Source organism: Amblyraja radiata, chromosome 29 (assembly GCF_010909765.2).
Source record: "Amblyraja radiata isolate CabotCenter1 chromosome 29, sAmbRad1.1.pri, whole genome shotgun sequence".
Classification (NCBI taxonomy): Eukaryota; Metazoa; Chordata; class Chondrichthyes; order Rajiformes; family Rajidae; genus Amblyraja; species Amblyraja radiata.
In genome coordinates this window covers 22071071-22089970 of record NC_045984.1, presented here as the reverse complement: position 1 = coordinate 22089970, position 18900 = coordinate 22071071, and the positions used below count along the sequence as shown (strand labels likewise).

Below are 18900 nucleotides of genomic sequence, written 5' to 3'. Positions count from 1 at the left end.
AGCAATGGCTATGCAGCAACAGCGCCTGCAGAGACCGAACAGTGCACTGTTATGTTTCATGTGTTAGGTTCAGCATTTTGTGAAAATAAATGCCAGAAGCTATCCAATAGGTGGGAAGACATTTTTAAAACTAGGCCATGCTCTAGCGAGAAACAGGAGTGCCAGGGAATTCAGAGCATGAAGACCACAGGGTGTTGCAGTGGCTGCTTCCAGTGCAGAACTCCACCTGGATCAGATGCCCCTTGGCCCTGACACCGATTACCCACAGGCTCCAAACACCCTGACACCGTGCCCACCGGAACCAGGGCTCCATCTGCCACCAGGACAAGCAACCCCTTAGCCTTTATACCCCCTTCTCACATGGTAATCACCAGGATAAGACACATATACCCTATTCAGCTCAGTCATTGGACGGCACCCCCTTAGTAACAGAAACCCCTGTCACCCGAGGACCCATTGGGATTATACCCATTGATAAACCCTGACACAAAGTGCCCATCACCACCAGGAAACATCTCCACTCCCATACCATCAAGATACCTACCAAGAGCAGGCAATCCCTTTAGCCATTCACAGAGTAAACACTCAGACCTGTCACACACACCAAGCACTGTACTCCATTGGCACTAGAAACACATCATCGAGAACCCACTGCCACAGTATGGCCTGATACCATGTGTCCACCAGCACCAAGCACAGCCATGGGACGTACTCCTGAGTAACAGGAAGCCCTGTCACCAAGGACCCATTGGGATTATACACACTAGGATATCAAGTTACCACTAGGATGCCCACCGCACCATCAATCTCTTTCCCCGTCTGAGCTGAGGCCTAATGGCGGAGCTGGCGGCCTCCAACCTGCGACCTTGAGGCTCCGGAGGTTGAGCCAGCCAGAACTTACCAACGCGAGGCTGGCCGTCTCCGAGCTGCTGCGGCGTTCAGGCAGCGGCACGACTCTGCGCTCTGGTGAGGGCGGACGGCGTGGGGCTGAGACACTCCCGTGAGGGCGACCCGGCTCCTGGCTAGAAGGCGCTCCCGTGAGGGCGGCCCGGTGCGGGGCTGAGACGCTCCCGTGAGGGCGGCCCGGTGCGGGGCTGAGACGCTCCTGTGGGGGCGGAGACGGTGCTCCGGTGACTGAGGCGGCATTCTGGCGGCGGCGACCTGAATCCGGGGCTCGGCCGTGGACGACATCATCGGGAGCTCGCGGGTCTCAGGCTGGTGCCTTTTTTCCGGAGCTCCCGTGGCAACAGCTGCGTCCGCTGGACTGGAGGGCGGCAGCTTCGACCACCCCCGGGCCGCGGAGCTTGAACCGCGGGACTGACTTACCATCGCCCGGTGGGGTATCGCCTCAGCGCAGAGGGAGAAGAGGAGGGAAGAGACAGTAACCCTAAGACGTTTGCCTCTATCACAGTGAGGAGGTGCTTGGTGAACTCACTGTGGTGGATGTTAATTTGTGTTTATTGTGTATTGTTTATTATTACATGTATGGCTGCAGGCAACGACATTTCGTTCAGACCGAAAGGTCTGAATGACAAATAAAGGATTCAATTCAATTCAATCATCCTATTCACAGGATAACCACCAAGATCAGGTACACAGACCTTGGTATCATGCACAGTGGTGGGGCTGTAGTGGCTAGAGTAACCCTTGTCACCAGGAACTCACTGGGACTGCACATCCTTACACCAGGCACCCACCAGGATCTGTTTAAGAAGGAACTGCAGATGCTGGAAAATCGAAGGTACACAAAAATGCTGGAGAAACTCAGCGGGTGCAGCAGCATCTATGGAGGAAATAGGCAAAGTTTCGGGCCGAAACGTTGTCTATTTCCTTCGCTCCATAGATGCTGCTGCACCCGCTGAGTTTCTCCAGCATTTTTGTGTACCCACCAGGATCTGATGTACACACTAAGCACAGACAAAGGGTGGTATTGCCTTGACAACAGGAACCCTTCACTAAATATCCACTGGAATCCCATTAAGGCACCCACCACCACCACCAGGCATTCTCCTGCCACCAGGTACATGGCAAGACCAAGCAACTTCTCAGTCTTTACACCTATCACAGGGTAATTAGTAGGAACAGGCACGTATACCCAGGCACTATGCTCAGCCATGGGACTGCAACCACTTCTTCAAAAGCATTCACTGGAATGATACACCCTGAAGCGCCAGCCACTACTAGATTTTCGCCAGGACCAGACACACACACACACCCCTACGCAATCATGGAATGATATTGTATTGGCAACAAGAGCCCTACACTGAGACCATCACCAGGTAGCTGACAGGACCAAGACAAACCCCTTAACATCACTCACACCAGTCAACCCGCTTATCTTCAACTTTATTCGCGCAGGACAACCAGCAGGATCCATGGCACCGAGCACAGACGTGGTCTGGACCCCTCACCGAGGACTCCTAGTGTCCGAAATACCATCCCGGGGCAAACACTCGCCGGGAACAGTCACCGTTGACCCTCCCGGTCCCACACCCACCCAGCTGCTGTCACCGCCACCATCCCAGTCCCACACCCGTGTACCTACCGCCGCCGGCCGGGCCACGCTCCCCCGTCAGCCGCGACTCCCGCACAACATGGCGGCCACCGCTTCCGGCCGTCCGACCGTTACCTTTGTGACGTCACCAGGATTCAAACCGCCGCCGGAAGTGCTGCGTTGCCACGGCGACGACGTTTGCATTCGCCTCCGGGCGATGCTTCGGACCGGGACCGTTGAACCGCAGGCGATGCTTAGGACCGATCGGAGCGCTCTCCGCCCCCCTTCCTCACTCCGCGATTCGCGCCGGAGTCTCGTTCGAGAGCTTTGGCCTGTAGGATCTTTGGCTTTGGCGGCGAAGGGCGGAAGGGATGCCCAGGGTCACGTGGAGGGAAGAGGGGCACTTCCGGCGAACATGGCGGAGGAGACGGCGCTCCCGCTCATGTTCCTGCTCCTCTTCCTGCTCACCAGGCGCCGGGCCGACCTGGAGCACACCAGCCTGGGCCGGAGGAACGACGCGCGGCGCAGGCTGCGGATCAGGCAGTATTTCCAGCAGCGGCAACGCAAGATGATTCTGGTAGGGGTGGGAGGGGGTGGAGCGACGCGGCGGTGGGGTTGCCCGGGTTACGGTGGGAGAGAGGCGATGCCCGGGTTACCGGTGGGGGAGGGGGTTGGAATTGATATTCCTGATTACGGGACGATGGGGGTATTTCGGGAGGGGGGGGGGAGGGGTATTGATCGATTTACGTGGAGGGGGAGTTGATGTGTAGGAAGTAACTGCAGATGCTGGTTTACACCGAAGACAGAGACAAAATTATGGAGTAACTCAGCGGGACAGGCAGCATCTCTGGAGAGAAGGAAAGGGTGACATTTCGGGTTGAGACCCTTCAGGCTCCTGGATTAAGGGTGGTGCGGAAGAGGAGAGGTGATTCCCAGGTTACGGGCGGATGGTTTGTCTGGGTTAGGGAGAGTGGGGGAGGATTCTCGTATTGGAGTGTGGATGGCGCCCGTTTTGGTGGGGTGGTGGCGAGAAGTGGAATGCCTAATTTAGGGGGAGGGAGGAGGGATATCCAGGATGGGATGAGGGAATGTCTAGGTTACAAGGTCTGGGATGCCTGGGTCATTGCGAGGCCTGCCCAGGTTATGGGAAGGGGGGTCTGCGATCGGGGAGGGAGCGGTGGTCATCCGGTATACAGTGGGCGGGAGAGGGATGCCCAAGGGAGATGTTCCAGACTCTGAAGAAGAGTTCCAAACGGAAAAATTACCTCTTCCCTTTCTCCAGAGATGAGGTCTGACCCGATGAGTTACTCAAGCATTTTATGTCCATCTTCCTACAAAGTTGAGATAGCATGGACAAAGTGGGACAAAGGGCCCGTTTCCATGCAGTCCAGCTCTATGACCCTTTTAAAATAAAAAGTGCAAATGCCACAACCAGGTAGATTGGACGATTGGGGATACATCTTTTGCATATGCATATTGTACCTATCTGATAAACTGTTGTTTCAGCAGTGAAGCAAATAGAAGCTGAAATATTTCTGGGAATCACCTCATATTTCGCTTGCGTAGTTTACACCCTAGAACGTTCTTACTTACGCATTCTGGGAAACACCTCTTTCAAAGAATAGGTACTCAAGAAACTATAGGTGCAGGAGAAAAATATAAAATGATAGAGGAATGCAGCAGGTCAGACTTCCTGGGGAGAGAATGTGGAGGGAATGGATAGGCAACAGTTCACCTGTCTTCTAGCTTCTCCCTACTCCAATTGGTCTGAAGAAATATCCCAACCCCAAATGTCCTGACCTGAAATATCCCATCTCAAAATGGGTGAAATGGCCAAATGTGTTTTGATAATTCTGTAGCTTGGATTATCATCGATGAAATAGTACCATTGTTTACTGTTAATTTCTAGCATGCTTCCTCAGGGTGCAATGGTGTGCAACATTTTTTATTATTTAAAAACCTTGTGGTTAAGTGAATTCACTGTGTACTGATTTTACAGTTAAATAAATGTTGATTAGTGGTGGTATTCCTATTCAATTATGTAACTTGGATATTTTTCTTTCTCTGTAAAATATTGTCAGGACAAGTGGAGAGAACTTTGTTGCAGTTGGCTACACACCCTGTGACCTGAAGTAATTAATTCAGGCAAAGGTTCACCTGTATCTCCTCCAACCTCATCTACTGCATCCGCTGCTCTAGATGTCGGCTGATTTACATCGGCGAGACTAAGCGGAGGTTGGGCGATCGTTTCGCTGAACACCTCTGCTCAGTCCGCAATAACCTACCTGAACTCCCGGTGGCTCAGCACTTCAACTCCCCCTCTCATTCCCAATCCGACCTCTCTGTCCTGGGTCTCCTCCATTGCCAGAGTGAGCAACAGCGGAAATTGGAGGAACAGCACCTCATATTCCGTCTGGGGACCTTGCATCCGGATGGCATTAACATTGAATTCTCCCAATTTGTCTTGCTGTCTCCGCCCCTTCCTTAACCCTCTAGCTGTCTCCTCCCATCCGCCCGCCCTCGGGCTCCTCCTCCTCCCCTTTTCCTTCCTTCTCCCCCCCCACCCCCCATCAGTCTGAAGAAGGGTTTCCGCCCGAAACGTCGCCTATTTCCTTCGCTCCATAGATGCTGCTGCACCCGCTGAGTTTCTCCAGCAATTTTGTGTACCTTCGATCTTCCAGCATCTGCAGTTCCTTCTTGAACACAACATAATTAATTCAAATATTGGGTGCCTGAAATGAAAAATGGTCAACATTCCCCCCTTGAATGCAATCATTTCCAAGATATTCCTTTGCATGCTGTGGTACTTCAAGGCAGGAACTAGCTGTAATGGCAAGTTCCTTTGCAATCTAACTTTTTTTTCATTTAATTTTTTTAATTAAATTCTATGGTAGTTCAGGATGTTTGAGTCCATTTGTGATGATTTCTTTGTTTTCAGATGGTGATGGCACACGGAAATAGTAGCACTAACTGTCGCACACGAATTTGGTGTAAGCCAAGAAGTTCAGACTGGTGGGAACGTGTGGTTTTGGATGAGTTTCAGCCAAACGATTGGCTTGAAAATTTCAGGATGTCTAAAGAAACATTTTTTCATGTCTGTAACAAACTGAAGCCCATGGTTTCTCGCCGAAACACCCACCTACGTCCAGCGCTACCCCTTGAGAAGAGAGTGGCAGTGGCGTTTTGGCGACTTGCTACTAATGTGGAATACAGAACAATTAGCCATTTGTTTGGGATTGGCCGTTCAACTGTGTGTAAATGTGTAAGGGAGGTGTGCCATGCCATAGTGACCCTTTTAAAACCTCTGTATCTGAGTCTGCCTTCTAATGAAGGATTTGAAATGACGGCTCAGAGATTTGGAAGGAAGTGGAATTTCCCCCAGTGTGTTGGTGTGATCGACAGTTGCCACATACCCATCAGTGCCCCACCACAATATCACAGAGATTTCTTAAATGGAAAAGGGTGGCATTCTGTTGTGTTACAAGGAGTGGTTGATGATACTGGGAAATTCTGGGATGTCTGCACTGGATCTTCTGGTAGTTCTCTTGATGCAAAAATTCTGAGGAACTCTGATCTGTGGACAACGGCTACTGAAAGAAGGTTGTTCCCTGACTGTTCAAAAAACATTATAGGAACTCCAGTGAACTACCTCCTAATAGGCAGCTCTTCGTATCCACTGCAGGAATGGCTCCTGAAGCCCTATTCAGAAACGGAAGCACTAACGCCGCATCAGCTTGTGTTCAATTACACTTTGAGCCAGGCTCACGCCATAATAGACGACACGTTCGGACGGCTCAAAGCACGTTGGCAGTGTCTTCTCAAGAGGAATGACTGCAGCCTAGAACTGATCCCGACCATGATCACTGCCTGTTGCATTCTTCACAATGTCTGTGAGAAACATAACGATGGATTTAACAGTGAATGGCTGGGTGTTCTGGGCCAGGAGGAATTTCCTCAGCCAAATCAAATGGTGTCAGATAGAACTGTTGACAGCCAAGCAGAAGAGATCCGTGAGGCGTTGTCTGTTTATTTTATGGGTCTGCAGGAAAGATAGTTCTCTAAGTTGTAAATTTTTTAGAAATTGTAAATAATATGATTTTTCACTAGCTATCTGAATACGAATGTCTTGATATTGTGGTACGATATGTCATTATAATAAAACTGTATGCATCATGGTTATTAAATGAAAATGAAATACACTAAACAATTATTTGGTTAAATACAGCTGCTGCTAGCTCAGTAGTAGATTTATTTATTTAATTCCAAGCATCATGAGAAAGAAATTGAGAAGGGAAAGTGAGAGTGTTTTGATTGATGTCTAGATCTCATCATGCAGTGGTGCAAGACATGACTTGTATTTTCTATTTTCTATAATCATTATAAGTAGTAATTTTCTGATATGATACTTGAGCATATATTTTCATTGTAGAATAAAGAAAATAGCTGGAATAGTATTGAATATCTCACTAGTGAATTCAATAATACAGCATGGAAACAAGCCTTTTAGCGCAATGACACATCATGTATCGTTTTTTTTTAAGTAAATTAGATATTTAACTGGGTTTTTAAATAATGAATAAGGTAGACCTTTAAATGTGGGTCAAGAGGTTATGGGGAGAAGGCAGGAGAATGGGGTTAAGAGGGGAAGATAGATCAGCCATGATTGAATGTTGGAGTAGACTTGATGGGCCGATTGGCCTAATTCTGCTTCTATCGCTTTTATGAACTACATAAACTGCAAATGACCCGCTGAGTTACTTCAGCACTTTGTGTCTATCTTTGGTATAAATCAACATCTGCAGTTCTTTGTTCCTACATCTTTAACCAAGGTTTTTTTAAACAATGAACAAGTCATCTGAAGAAGGGTCTCGACCAGAAAAGTCACCCATTCCTTCGCTGCCTGTCCCGCTGAGTTACTCCAACATTTTTGCCGATCTGCAGTTCCTTCCCACACGAGTCGTCTTTAACTTTTTTTTTAAGTGAATCAGATACATCTTTAACTATGCGTTTTTAAACATGGAACGAGATACATCACTAACCATGGATTTGTAAACACATTTTAAACATTGACTGGAATGTAACTTAATGGATGTGTGAACATGGTTTAAACTGAGATGCAACATTATGGATTTGTAAAGAAAGTTTAAACATTGAGATACAACTTCATGGATTTGTAAACAAGTTTTAAACATTGACAGGGTAACAAATTTAAATGGGTTTTAAGATTCGTGGACAACTTTAAACACTGAAGGAGTTGATTCAGTCACTTTCTCCCACGGCCCCTCCCTCCCGAAGGCCCACAGCACGTGACTGAGCTCTGATTGGCTGCTGACCGCGGTGGGGGCGTGGCGTGGGTCACGTGCCCCCGGACGGGGTGGAAGATGGCGGACGACAAGGTGGTGGAGGCGGTCGGCAAGGTGCTGGTGGACGCGTCGAGGCCGCTGAAGGAGCGGTTCCGGGCGCTCTTCACCCTCCGCAACCTGGGCGGCGCGTTGGCCATCGAGTGGATCTCGAAGGGCTTCTCGGACGAGTCGGCGCTGCTGAAGCACGAGCTGGCCTACTGCCTGGGTCAGATGCAGGACGAGCGCGCCATCCCCGTGCTCCGGCGGCTGCTGCACGACCGCGGCCAGGAGCCCATGGTCCGGCACGAAGCAGGTGGGGACCCAGGTCACGGCACCATGGGCTGCTGGGGACACAAGAGACTGTGGCTAAAAGGAATCCCGAGCAAAGCACAAAGTGCTAAAGGCTCGCCGGGTCAGGCAGGATCTGTGGAGGGAGTGTGTAGGAAGGAGCTGGTTTAAACCGAAGATAGGCACAAAAAGCTATAGTCATTCAGGGAGACCTGACAGGCACAAAAGGTTGGAGTAATTCAGCGGGAGTGAAGCATCGCTGGAGAAAAGGTATAGACGTTTCAGGTTGATACCCTTCTTCAGACTGAGAGTCGGGAGAGGGAAACTAGAGGTGTGAAATGGTACAGGGAACAAATTAATGAAAGGTATGCAACATGACAGTAAAGCCAGCAATGATGATCAAGGAATAGTGGAGCCCTCAGTAGGTATTGTTGGCTGTGGGAAAGGTGACAACGAGTAATATAAACTGAATCTCAGCAGGACAACAGCGAAACTAGTATGCTGACTTGGATGGGGGAGGGATAAAGAGAGATGCAAGGGTTACTTGAAGTTAGAGAAATCAACATTCATACCGCAGGGTTATAAGAGAAGATAGACCCAAAAAGCTGCAGTAACTCAGCACATCAGACAGCATCTCTGGAGAAAAGGAATAGGCCCCATTTTGTGTCGAGACACTTCTTCTGAAACGTGACCTATTTTCTCCAGAGATGCTGTCTGACCTGCTGAGTTACTAGTTTTGCTGTTGTCCTGCTGAGTTCCAACTTTTTGTGGCTATCTTCAGTTTAAACCAGCTTCTGCAATTCCTTCATACATATTGCTGGGTTATAAACTGTCCAAGCTAAATATGTGGATGGAGGAATTTGGATTAGGGGATAGCGTCTTTGCAGGAAACAGGTTGGGTTGAAGTGTCTAGATAGTTGTGGGAGAGTCAATATTTTTATAATAGACGTCAGTCGATATTCTATCTTCTGTGATGGAAACGGTGAGATCAAGAAAGTGGGGGGAGATGACGGAGATGGACACGATGAGTTGTACTACCGCACATTCAAATTATTTATTTTCCTGAATTCTGATTTTTGTTTTTGTCACGATATTATTTCAGGCGAGGCGTTGGGCGCTATTGGGAAACCAGAGGTCCTTGAAATGTTGAGAAACTACTCAAGTGATCCAGTCATAGAAGTAAGATTATCTTAACTGAATTTTACAGATCTACATTTTAATATTCAGTGGATTAGGTATGCCTGCTTGCATTACTTTAAAAGGTTTGAACGACAATACACTTTTAAGGAGGAAATTGATTTGTTGACAAATTTGTTATTCATATTTTCACTTTCACAAAAGCAGCAGATGTAGATTACTATGTTAGATTAGTTAAAATAAAATCCAATTGTACCGAAGCTTTATTAGTTAACTATATAGAATGTATAATCGTGTGATTATTTTCTCCCACTCAATGGGATTTTGGTCTAATTTCAGAACTGTAACTTGCCATTGCGTTATGCTTGCAGCCTTTCAGTTACCTTTCCTAGATCCAACTGGATATAAAAATGGCAGGCAACACAAATGGCTTTCTTCCCACCCTAACCCTCAAAGTGAAGTATGTAGGAAAGAACTGCAGATGCTGGTTGAAATCAAAGGTAGACACAAAATGCTGGAATAACAGCGGGACAGGCAGCATCTCTGGAGAGAAGGAATGGGTGACGTTTCTGGTCGAGACCCTTCTTCAGACTGATGTCAGGAGAGTAGGCGGGACACAGATAGAATGTAGTCGGAGACAGTAAGACTGGTGGGAGAACTGGGAAGGGGGAGGGGATGGAGAGAGAGGGAAACCAAGGGCTATTTGAAGTTGGAGAAGTTAATGTTCATACTGCTGGGGGGGTATAAGCTACCCAAGCGAAATATGAGGTGCTGTTTCCTCCAATTTGCCCTCCAATGGTTTGGCATCCAAAGGATGCCCAGGACAGAAAGGTCAGATTGGGAGGGGGAGTTAAAGTGCTGAGCAACCGGGAGATCAGGTAGGTTAAGGCGGACTGAGAGGAGGTGTTCAGCGAAACGATCGCCGAGCCTGTGCTTCGTCTCACCGATGTATGGGCGTTGACACCCGGAACAGCGGATACAGCAGAAGAGGTTGGAGTAGGTGCAAGTGAACCTGTGCCTCACCTGAAGAGACTGTCGGGGTCCTTGGATGGAGTCGAAGGAGGAGGTAAAGGGACATCTCCTGCAGTTGCAGGGGAAAGTACCTGGGGAGGGGGTGGTTTGGGTGGGAAGGGACGAGTTGACCAGGGAGCTGTGGAGGGAAAGGTCTCTGGGGAAAGCAGAAAGGGGTGGAGATGGGAAGATGTGCCTGTAGTGGGGTCCCGTTGAAGGTGGCGAAAGTGTTGGAGGATTATATGCTGTATGCGCGATGGCTGATGGGGTGGAAGGTGAGGACAAGGGGGACTGTCCAAGGGGGGGGGGGGGGGGGAGGAAGGGGCCTCATCTATAATGGAAGAAGGGCCCCCCCCCCCCCCCCCCCCCCCCAATTACTAAAGAATGAGGACATCTCCAATGATCTAGTATGGAAAACCTCATCCTGGGCGCGGATGCGGCGTAGACAGAGGAATTGGGAATAGGGGATAGAGTCTTTACAGGAAGCTGAGTGGGAAGAAGTATAGTTTGGATAGTTATGGGAATCAGTGGGTTTGTAGTAGATGTCGGCCAATAGATCCAGAAACGGTAGGGAGATGTTGGAGATGGTGCAAATGAATTTGAGTGCAGGATGGAAATTAGTCGTGAAGTTGATACCTACCGTCAAAGAAAAGTTTTGTTTTCCAGCTTGTGACTGCCGATAAATTGATCTATAGACATTAAGACTGGTTTCATTAATTCCTGTTAATTTGGTCAAATCTGGTGCTGGTTTCTGGCTTTGATTTGCCATGTTGCCAGGAATTAATGAAACCAGCCTTAATGTCTAGAGATCACCTATTAATGGAGGTGAGGATTCTTCAATTCCCTGCAAATCCATGTGCCTATCAAAAGGCCCCTTAAGTGCCACTATCATATCTGCCTCCACCACCACCCCAAGCAGCTGGTTCCAGACACCCACCAGCATCTGTGTGCATCTGTTGCACATCTCCTTTAAACTTTTCCACTCTCATCTTAAAGCTATGTCCTCTAGTCTGACATTTCCATTCTGGGGAAAAAAAGGCTCAGGCTGTCTAACCTATCTATTATGCCTCTCATCATTTTATGTACAGTGGCTTGCAAAAGTATTCATACCCCTTGAACTTTTCCACATTTTGTCACGTTACAACCACAAACGTAAATGTCTTTTATTGGGATTTTATGTGATAGACCAACACAAAGTGGTGCATAATTGTGAAGTGGAAGGAAAATGATACATGGTTTTCAAATTCTTTTACAAATAAAAAACTGAAAAGTGTGGCGTGCAAAAGTATTCAGCCCCCCTGAGTCAATACTTTGTAGAACCACCTTTCGCTGCAATTACAGCTGCAAGTCTTTTGGGGTATGTCTACCAGCTTTGCACATCTAGAGACTGAAATTTTTGCCCATTCTTCTTTGCAAAATAGCTCAAACTCAGTCAGATTGGATGGAGAGCGTCTGTGAACAGCAATTTTCAAGTCTTGCCAGAGATTCTCAATTGGATTTAGGTCTGGACTTTGACTGGGCCGTTCTAACACATGAATATGCTTTGATCTAAACCATTCCATTGTAGCTCTGGCTGTATGTTTAGGGTCGTTGTCCTGCTGGAAGGTGAACCTCCGCCCCAGTCTCAAGTCTTTTGCAGACTCTAACAGGTTTTCTTCCAAGATTGCCCTGTATTTGGCTCCATCCATCTTCCCATCAACTCTGACCAGCTTCCCTGTCCCTGCTGAAGAAAAGCATCCCCACAGCATGATGCTGCCACCACCATGTTTCACAGTGGGGATGGTGTGTTCAGGGTGATGTGCAGTGTTAGTTTTCCGCCACACATAGCGTTTTGCATTTAGGCCAAAAACTTCAATTTTGGTCTCATCTGACCAGAGCACCTTCCTCCACATGTTTGCTGTGTCCCCCACATGGCTTGTGGCAAACTGCAAACGGGACTTCTTATGGCTTTTTTTCAACAATGGCTTTCTTCTTGCCACTCTTCCATAAAGGCCCGATTTGTGGAGTGCACGACTAATAGTTGTCCTGTGGACAGATTCTCCCACCTGAGCTGTGGATCTCTGCAGCTTCTCCAGAGTTACCATGGGCTGCTTCTCTGATCAATGCTCTCTTTGCCCGGCCTGTCAGTTTAGGTGGACGGCCATGTCTTGGTAGGTTTGCAGTTGTGCCATACTCTTTCCATTTTCGGATGATGGATTGAACAGTGCTCCGTGAGATGTTCAAAGCTTGGGATATTTTTTTATAACCTAACCCTGCTTTATGTTTCTCCACAACTTTATCCCTGACCTGTCTGGTGTGTTCCTTGGGCTTCATGATGCTGTTTGTTCACTAATGTTCTCTTTTTTTTTATTTTATTCATTTTATTTATTTATTTATTTATTTATTTATTAGAAGTAGACATATTATAAAATGTAGTTACATATTATAGTAAAAAAACTTTTCATATACATCAGTCATACATTATTAAAATTTTCCATTATCAATTACTTCTGCTTCTAGTGTTTTATTTTTTATAGAAAGAGGGAAAAAGAGAGGGTAGAAAGTTACAAATAAAAAAGAAAGCAAAAAAAAATACAACAGAAAAACAAGGGAGGTGGAATGGGTTACCTGTAATACATCAATGGAGATAGGTTCGTAGGTTATAAAGTATAGCTTTTCATCTATTCCTGAGTTCAAGTTTCAGTTGGGTCCTCGCGCTGTGCCAATCTATCCCTTCAGATAGTTAATGAATGGAGCCCAAATTTTATGGAAAAGATCTTGTTTGTCCATTAAGACAAGTCTAATTCTCTGATGTTCTCTAACAAACCTCTGAGGCCTTCACAGAACAGCTGTATTTATACTGATATTAGATTACACACAAGTGGACTCTATTTACTAATTAGGTGACTTCTGAAGGCAATTGGTTGCACTGGATTTTATTTAGGGGTACCAGAGTAAAGGGGGCTGAATACTTTTGCACGCCACACTTTTCAGTTTTTTATTTGTAAAAAAATTTGAAAACCATGTATCATTTTCCTTCCACTTCACAATTATGCGCCACTTTGTGTTGGTCTATCACATAAAATCCCAATAAAATACATTTACGTTTGTGGTTGCAATGTGACAAAATGTGGAAAAGTTCAAGGGGTATGAATACTTTTGCAAGCCACTGTATGTTTATCAGGTTTCCCCTCAGATTTTAGTGTTCTAGATTGGGCTGACTCACTGGTCTAGATTACTTAGTTCACTGGTTTACATCCTTTTTGAACATGAACTCCACTTCACTTTTATAAAAAATATATCACCTCAGAAACATCTGCATTATGATGGATTGTGGTTGTCCCAGGTCTGCTGACAACCTCAGACGAGGGTAGCTGGCATGCTGAATATTTAGGGGGGGGGGGGGGTTGTGACCTTTCAGACTAAATTGCCTCTTACTGAAGCCTCATCTTCCCCATGTTTCCGGTTCCGGCACTGTGTACACGGCAGCCAGCCAACAGTTGATAGCTATCAAACTTTACTACTCCTCCCCCTTCTGTCGTGGGGTAGACTGAGACTGACTGCCCCTCTCCCACCCTCCCCAATCTTTGCACATCCCCCAAGCCTTTCCACTCGTCACTTTACTTTCATGTTTCATGTGTTTTGTGTTTTTATGACAGTTGGCAGATCAATTTCCCTCCTGGGATAAATAAAGTTGTATGGTATTGTAGATATTCTCTGGTATCTTCCAGACTGGGCCCTATTTCCCAGGTTGTCAATTCCTAATGCAGTCTAAATCAGTCATTTTGCTGCATTCTCACCTTGTCTGTGGCATTCTATTGATGTTGGTCTAACATTTATCACAGTTTGCGAATGGTTTAAAAAAAAAACGGAGCTAGAGTAGAAATTATTAGACAAAACTTGCCCTTCTGCCACTCTGTTGCACACTGCCACTCCTTCACAGCCTGTCCTGTGACCTCCAATGAAATTTTCTACCTAATACCAATGTATTTGGTTTTTAAATGGCCTTTAAAAATGTCAACCAGATTTGTTTGATTTATTAGTACAGAGCTGAGTTAAAAGCCATCTGCTTTTTGTTTCTGCCTGGGGACTTGGGTTTCTCTGGCTTGGTTCCAGATGCAGGAAATAAGGATCCTGATCTGTGCTCAGTTCAGTGAGTTCAGCTTTATGAAGTGTCAGAGACCATAGGGCACTACAATTGACCTTAAATCAGTGAGAGAAAATATAGTTAAGCCTGCATTCTGATTTCTCAACCCTATCCAGAGACTGCAATGCAGCATTGATATCTCAAATTTGAATTATTTATGTTCAGTATTTTGTATTCAAAATTCAGAACAATCTTCAAAAGGTGTAGCTGGTCAAAATGATGCAACAAGTTCTCCAAAACTTGGAAAAATATTACTAAGTGTTATTCACTTATCTGTTCATTGCAACAGTAGCAAGATTTTTTTGATAGTATCATGGCTTTCTAAACAATAGCCGTAATACGAGTTATCAGGAAATTGTTCTTTCACAACTCAGTCATAAACTGCAGTAATCATTAAGTAGTTGGCTGAGCTGTGCCCAACTCCAAGCCTCAGTAATATGGGTTTCAAATATAAGAAGATAAATTGAAGGTACATTTTGGAGGATATGAATAGATTTCAGTTGAATTCTTGTCTGCTTTGGTTGAATTAGTAATCCATGATAAACCTTCAATTTAGATTCTCAGATAGCACTGTGTGCAATGTGTAGGGGAGGGGGGGGGGGGGGGGGGTGGGGGAGGGTGGTGATGGAAAGAAAATGGGTTGCAAGAGTGTCTACAAATCATATTCCTGTTCAGTTGCTATTGCTCAATAAAGAGATGCTGAGATTTATCTGACATGTCTGCAGCAGTTCCCGACTCACGAGAAGTTGTCTGTCCGTTTCACTCTACAGATGCTGCTTGACCCACTCAGTTCCTCCTGCACTGTATTTTGCTGATGATTTTTATATTGGTGAAAAAAATAAAAATGCCAGACTTCAGTTTAGAAGATGGTGTCAATCTCTTTTGTAGTTCTGTTACTATTGTTGAATGAAGTGACAGCCCATGAAGTATTATACTCCAAGGATCAACAAGGTGTTGAAAGCCATGGCAGGTGAAAGTAATGGAATCTGAATTGAAGCATGGAACTGGTTTTAATTTACTTTGGAATGTATGTAGCTGTCAAATGCTTTTAAAAAGATTAATTAGCGTATTGTATTCATTTTTTTAGGTGGCTGAAACGTGCCAGCTAGCAGTTAAACGGATTGAATGGTTACAGAACAACAAAGACCTCAGCGGAAGCCAATACTGTTCAATTGACCCTGCTCCCCCATCTCCAGAGAAAGACATTCGAAAATTGAGGGAAACTCTGCTGGATGAATCCTTGCCCTTGTTCGACAGATACAGAGCTATGTTTGCCCTTCGTAATATTGGAACTAAAGAAGCAGTCCTGACTTTAGGCGATGGTATGAAGTTCATTTGTTTCTGCCATGTCATTCATTCACCTTGGGTGTTAGGTTAGATTGTAACGTAACACCTAAATCATGTTAAGTTTTCACTCTGACATGGTTTTTTGACCAACTAAGGTTGGTCTTTAGATTTATCATGGAGTGAAAATTAATGTTCTCTACTAACTACATCAGAATGTTGTGTGCTCTAGCTTTCATCTCTGAGATCAGAGGGCGTATAAACTAGATTAATATTCCAATAGAGAAATGCGGCATGACTTTGATGTCTTAGAGTGAAACTATAAATTGGGCCTTTTTCTGATTTCTTCAGAACATTAAGATCTTATCACATCATCCAGGGAAGAAAGAAAATAATGACATTTCTCCCATTGTGGTTGGTATTTATTTGAACCAATCATCCAGTTAGTTGCTATTTTTAGTCATTAAAACAACTATGAAATATTTTTCAGTGACGTGAGATCCCCTATGGGGGGGGAAGCCTGATAAACAGTGAAAGAAGCTGTAGCTGAGATTGGTGGTATGCGTATTCAAGCTTTTGTATCTTCTGTGATGGGAAAAGGAATAAAGGGAATAACTGGGTTAGAAAAGGTGTAGGAATGTATTGCAGATGCTGGTTTAAACCAGAGATAGACAAAGTGCTGGAGTAACTCAGTTGGACAGGCAGCATCTCTTTGGATCAAGACCCTTCTTCAAACGTCACCCATTCCTTCTCTCCAGCGGTAGAAATAGTCCTTGATTGCTAATTAATGAAAAATAGGCTCCTTTCAAATCATGTTGAAGGTGTTTTTGCATCAGGGAAGCTAGTTCCTGTTCTCACTGACCAAAGTAGCAACTACTAAACGCGATGGGTTTTGGTTTGGAAAAATGTGCAGCTACAATTTTCGCATTTCGGAGTGCAATTTACTCTTGTTTAATCTTGCAAATAGATTACGCCAAGAAGCTTTGTTTACATTTGAGAAAGATGTAAAGCAACAAATTACCTTGTTAATTACAATGCTCAATAAATTTCCACACTTGGATGTATCAGGTCTTACACATGGGATCTTCCTAATTTAACTTGTGGCATCTAACTTCATGTGCATTTTCCTTATCCAGGTTTACAATGCGGCAGTGCATTATTTCGACATGAAATCGGCTATGTCTTTGGTCAGATGCAGCATGAAGCCAGTATTCCTCCGCTTGTAACAGCGTTAAAAAAAATGGATGAGAGCTCCATGGTACGTCACGAGTGTGCAGAAGCTTTGGGTTCCATCGCCAAAGAGCCGTGTGTGGAAGTATTGAAACAATATCTGCACGATAAAGAACGCGTTGTGAAAGAGAGTTGTGAGGTGGCACTGGACGTGTCTGAATACGAAAACAGTCCGGAGTTCCAGTACGCTGACAGTCTGATCAGATTACAGCCAAGCTGATGTGGAGAATTTAATATCGACTCAATGGGACTTCTATCACACAGCCGATAGACTCTTGAAAATCTTTATGACACAATTCTCAGAACCTCTTCCAGTATTGGAGATATTTATTGTAAATTTCTTGATGTTTAATTGTAACTTGTAGAAATGACAATGAAACGCGTTGCTTTATTTATCTATTGTCGTACCTCTTTACATATAGAGGATACTTGGACCATCAAATCTTTGCTAGCTCTGAGTATTGCCATCAATCTTATTCCCCGGTAACCTAAGATAAATACAAAGTTCTGGAATAACTGAGCAGGTCAGGCAGCATCTCTGGAGGACCTGGGCAGTCGACGACCCACAACATTATTTCACCACTTACTCCACAGATGCTGCCTGACCAGCTGAGCTATTTCAGCACTTTGTGTTTGAATTAGTTAATGCATTAGATATGATAAAGATTGACACAGTGGTGCCTCGGTCATTACTTATGCCCCAATTCCAGTGATTGAGTTTTGATCCAGCATCTGCAGTTCCTTTTTTCCCCTGGAACCTATTCCATTCACATGTTCATCAACTCCCCCTACTCCATTTGATTCTTCTGCCATCCTCCCAGACCAACGATAATTTCTAGTAATCGAGTTGCTACCAGCATATGTGTGAGGAAACTGACGGACCCGGGTGAAGCCTGAGAGGTCACAGAGAATGCAAATTTTCACACGGGCACCGGAGACGGATGAGGATGCTGATCTGATTTTCTTTATGTTCAGCAGCTAAATTACCCCTGAGAAGGATTGGACCGTGATCCAATGAACGTACAATTCTCAAAACTGGTAACTTCCTCCAAATAATGAAACCCAGTTGCTGGAATAAGTGATGCTCCACTGAGTCATTCTTTATATTGCATCTAATTTATTAACTGATTCAAAATTTGATCATTTTATTTGATATTTTATTAGCTGCTAATTTGGGGGGAAATACAAGCAAATTTAGTACTATGGGGGAAAAGGTTCCATTGATGATTGCAGATCTGTACTTCGGAACTCTGAAATCCTTGCACATAAGGTATTAGAAGCAATTTAGAATCTGTATCCCTTGTGCATTTTTAGGAAATATTAAATGTTTTGCAAATTCTGCAATTTAATTTTTTACTGCTCTAGTGTGTAACTGATAAAGTTTGGTACGGTAAACTTGTAACCTAGGAACATAAATTATAAACAAGATAGAACATAGCATAGTATAGCATAGGAACAGGCTCACAGTTTGTGCCAAACGTGATCCCAAGTTATCTGATCACCTCTGCCTGTATGTGATCCATGTCCCTCCATTCCCTACACTACCACGTGCCTATCCAAAAGCCTTTTAAATGCTATTATTATATCTGTCTCCACCACCACTCCTGGCAATGCATTCCAGGTCCCCACTATGTGTAAAACAAAAACTTGCCCCACACATCTATCTATCTTCTATCTATATTACTAAAAGTCTGTTCTTGACCGGTTTTGGCGATCTGTGCTGCGATTTCCGAGAGAACGCCGCCACCTACGACCGTCATTTTTGGCCACCTCGCTCAGAGCCCCCCTCTGCCGCATGTGTGCCGAGGATTTTTCCAGTCGATGAAAAATGACAAGAGTTATTAATGATTTTACAAAATTCCCCATTCTCTCTGCTGCCCCCGCTGGCGGCAGGGGGGATGGACTATAAAACCAGGAAGTGGTGTGCCTCAATTAGTCTGCAAGCTGGAGGAAGGCAGCGGGTCATGTTTCTCTGAGCTGTGAGTAAC

General features: G+C 45.2%; 3 protein-coding genes across 5 annotated transcripts in view; 2 read left to right on the top strand and 1 right to left on the bottom strand.

Annotated features, from left to right (window-relative positions):
* The window catches only part of fzr1 (fizzy and cell division cycle 20 related 1), a 32336-nt gene extending 29551 nt beyond the window's left edge, over nt 1-2785 (bottom strand). Inside the window, exon 1 of one of the 3 annotated variants that reach the window (XM_033046837.1) lies at nt 2630-2785. In XM_033046837.1, the coding sequence (XP_032902728.1) occupies nt 2630-2698 (69 nt within the window). In that variant the 5' untranslated portion in view covers nt 2699-2785. Of the gene's footprint in view, nt 1-2510 lie in introns of all 3 variants that reach the window. The other 2 variants (XM_033046838.1, XM_033046839.1) reach the window with 2 other exon arrangements.
* A 149-nt stretch (nt 2786-2934) lies between these two features.
* LOC116989459 (protein ANTAGONIST OF LIKE HETEROCHROMATIN PROTEIN 1-like) lies at nt 2935-6948 on the top strand. Its single transcript, XM_033046840.1, has 4 exons — nt 2935-3071; nt 4576-4627; nt 5204-5326; nt 5433-6948. The coding sequence occupies exons 3-4, from the start codon at nt 5261-5263 to the stop codon at nt 6546-6548; spliced, it is 1182 nt and encodes a 393-aa protein (XP_032902731.1). The 5' UTR covers nt 2935-3071; nt 4576-4627; nt 5204-5260; the 3' UTR covers nt 6549-6948.
* Nucleotides 6949-7476: 528 nt separating this feature from the next.
* On the top strand, nt 7477-18251 carry dohh (deoxyhypusine hydroxylase). The gene is made up of 4 exons (XM_033046841.1): nt 7477-8149; nt 9227-9303; nt 15486-15720; nt 16819-18251. Exons 1-4 carry the CDS (start codon nt 7876-7878, stop codon nt 17130-17132), a joined length of 900 nt encoding a protein of 299 aa, XP_032902732.1. The 5' UTR covers nt 7477-7875; the 3' UTR covers nt 17133-18251.
* The last annotated feature ends 649 nt before the right edge of the window (nt 18252-18900 follow it).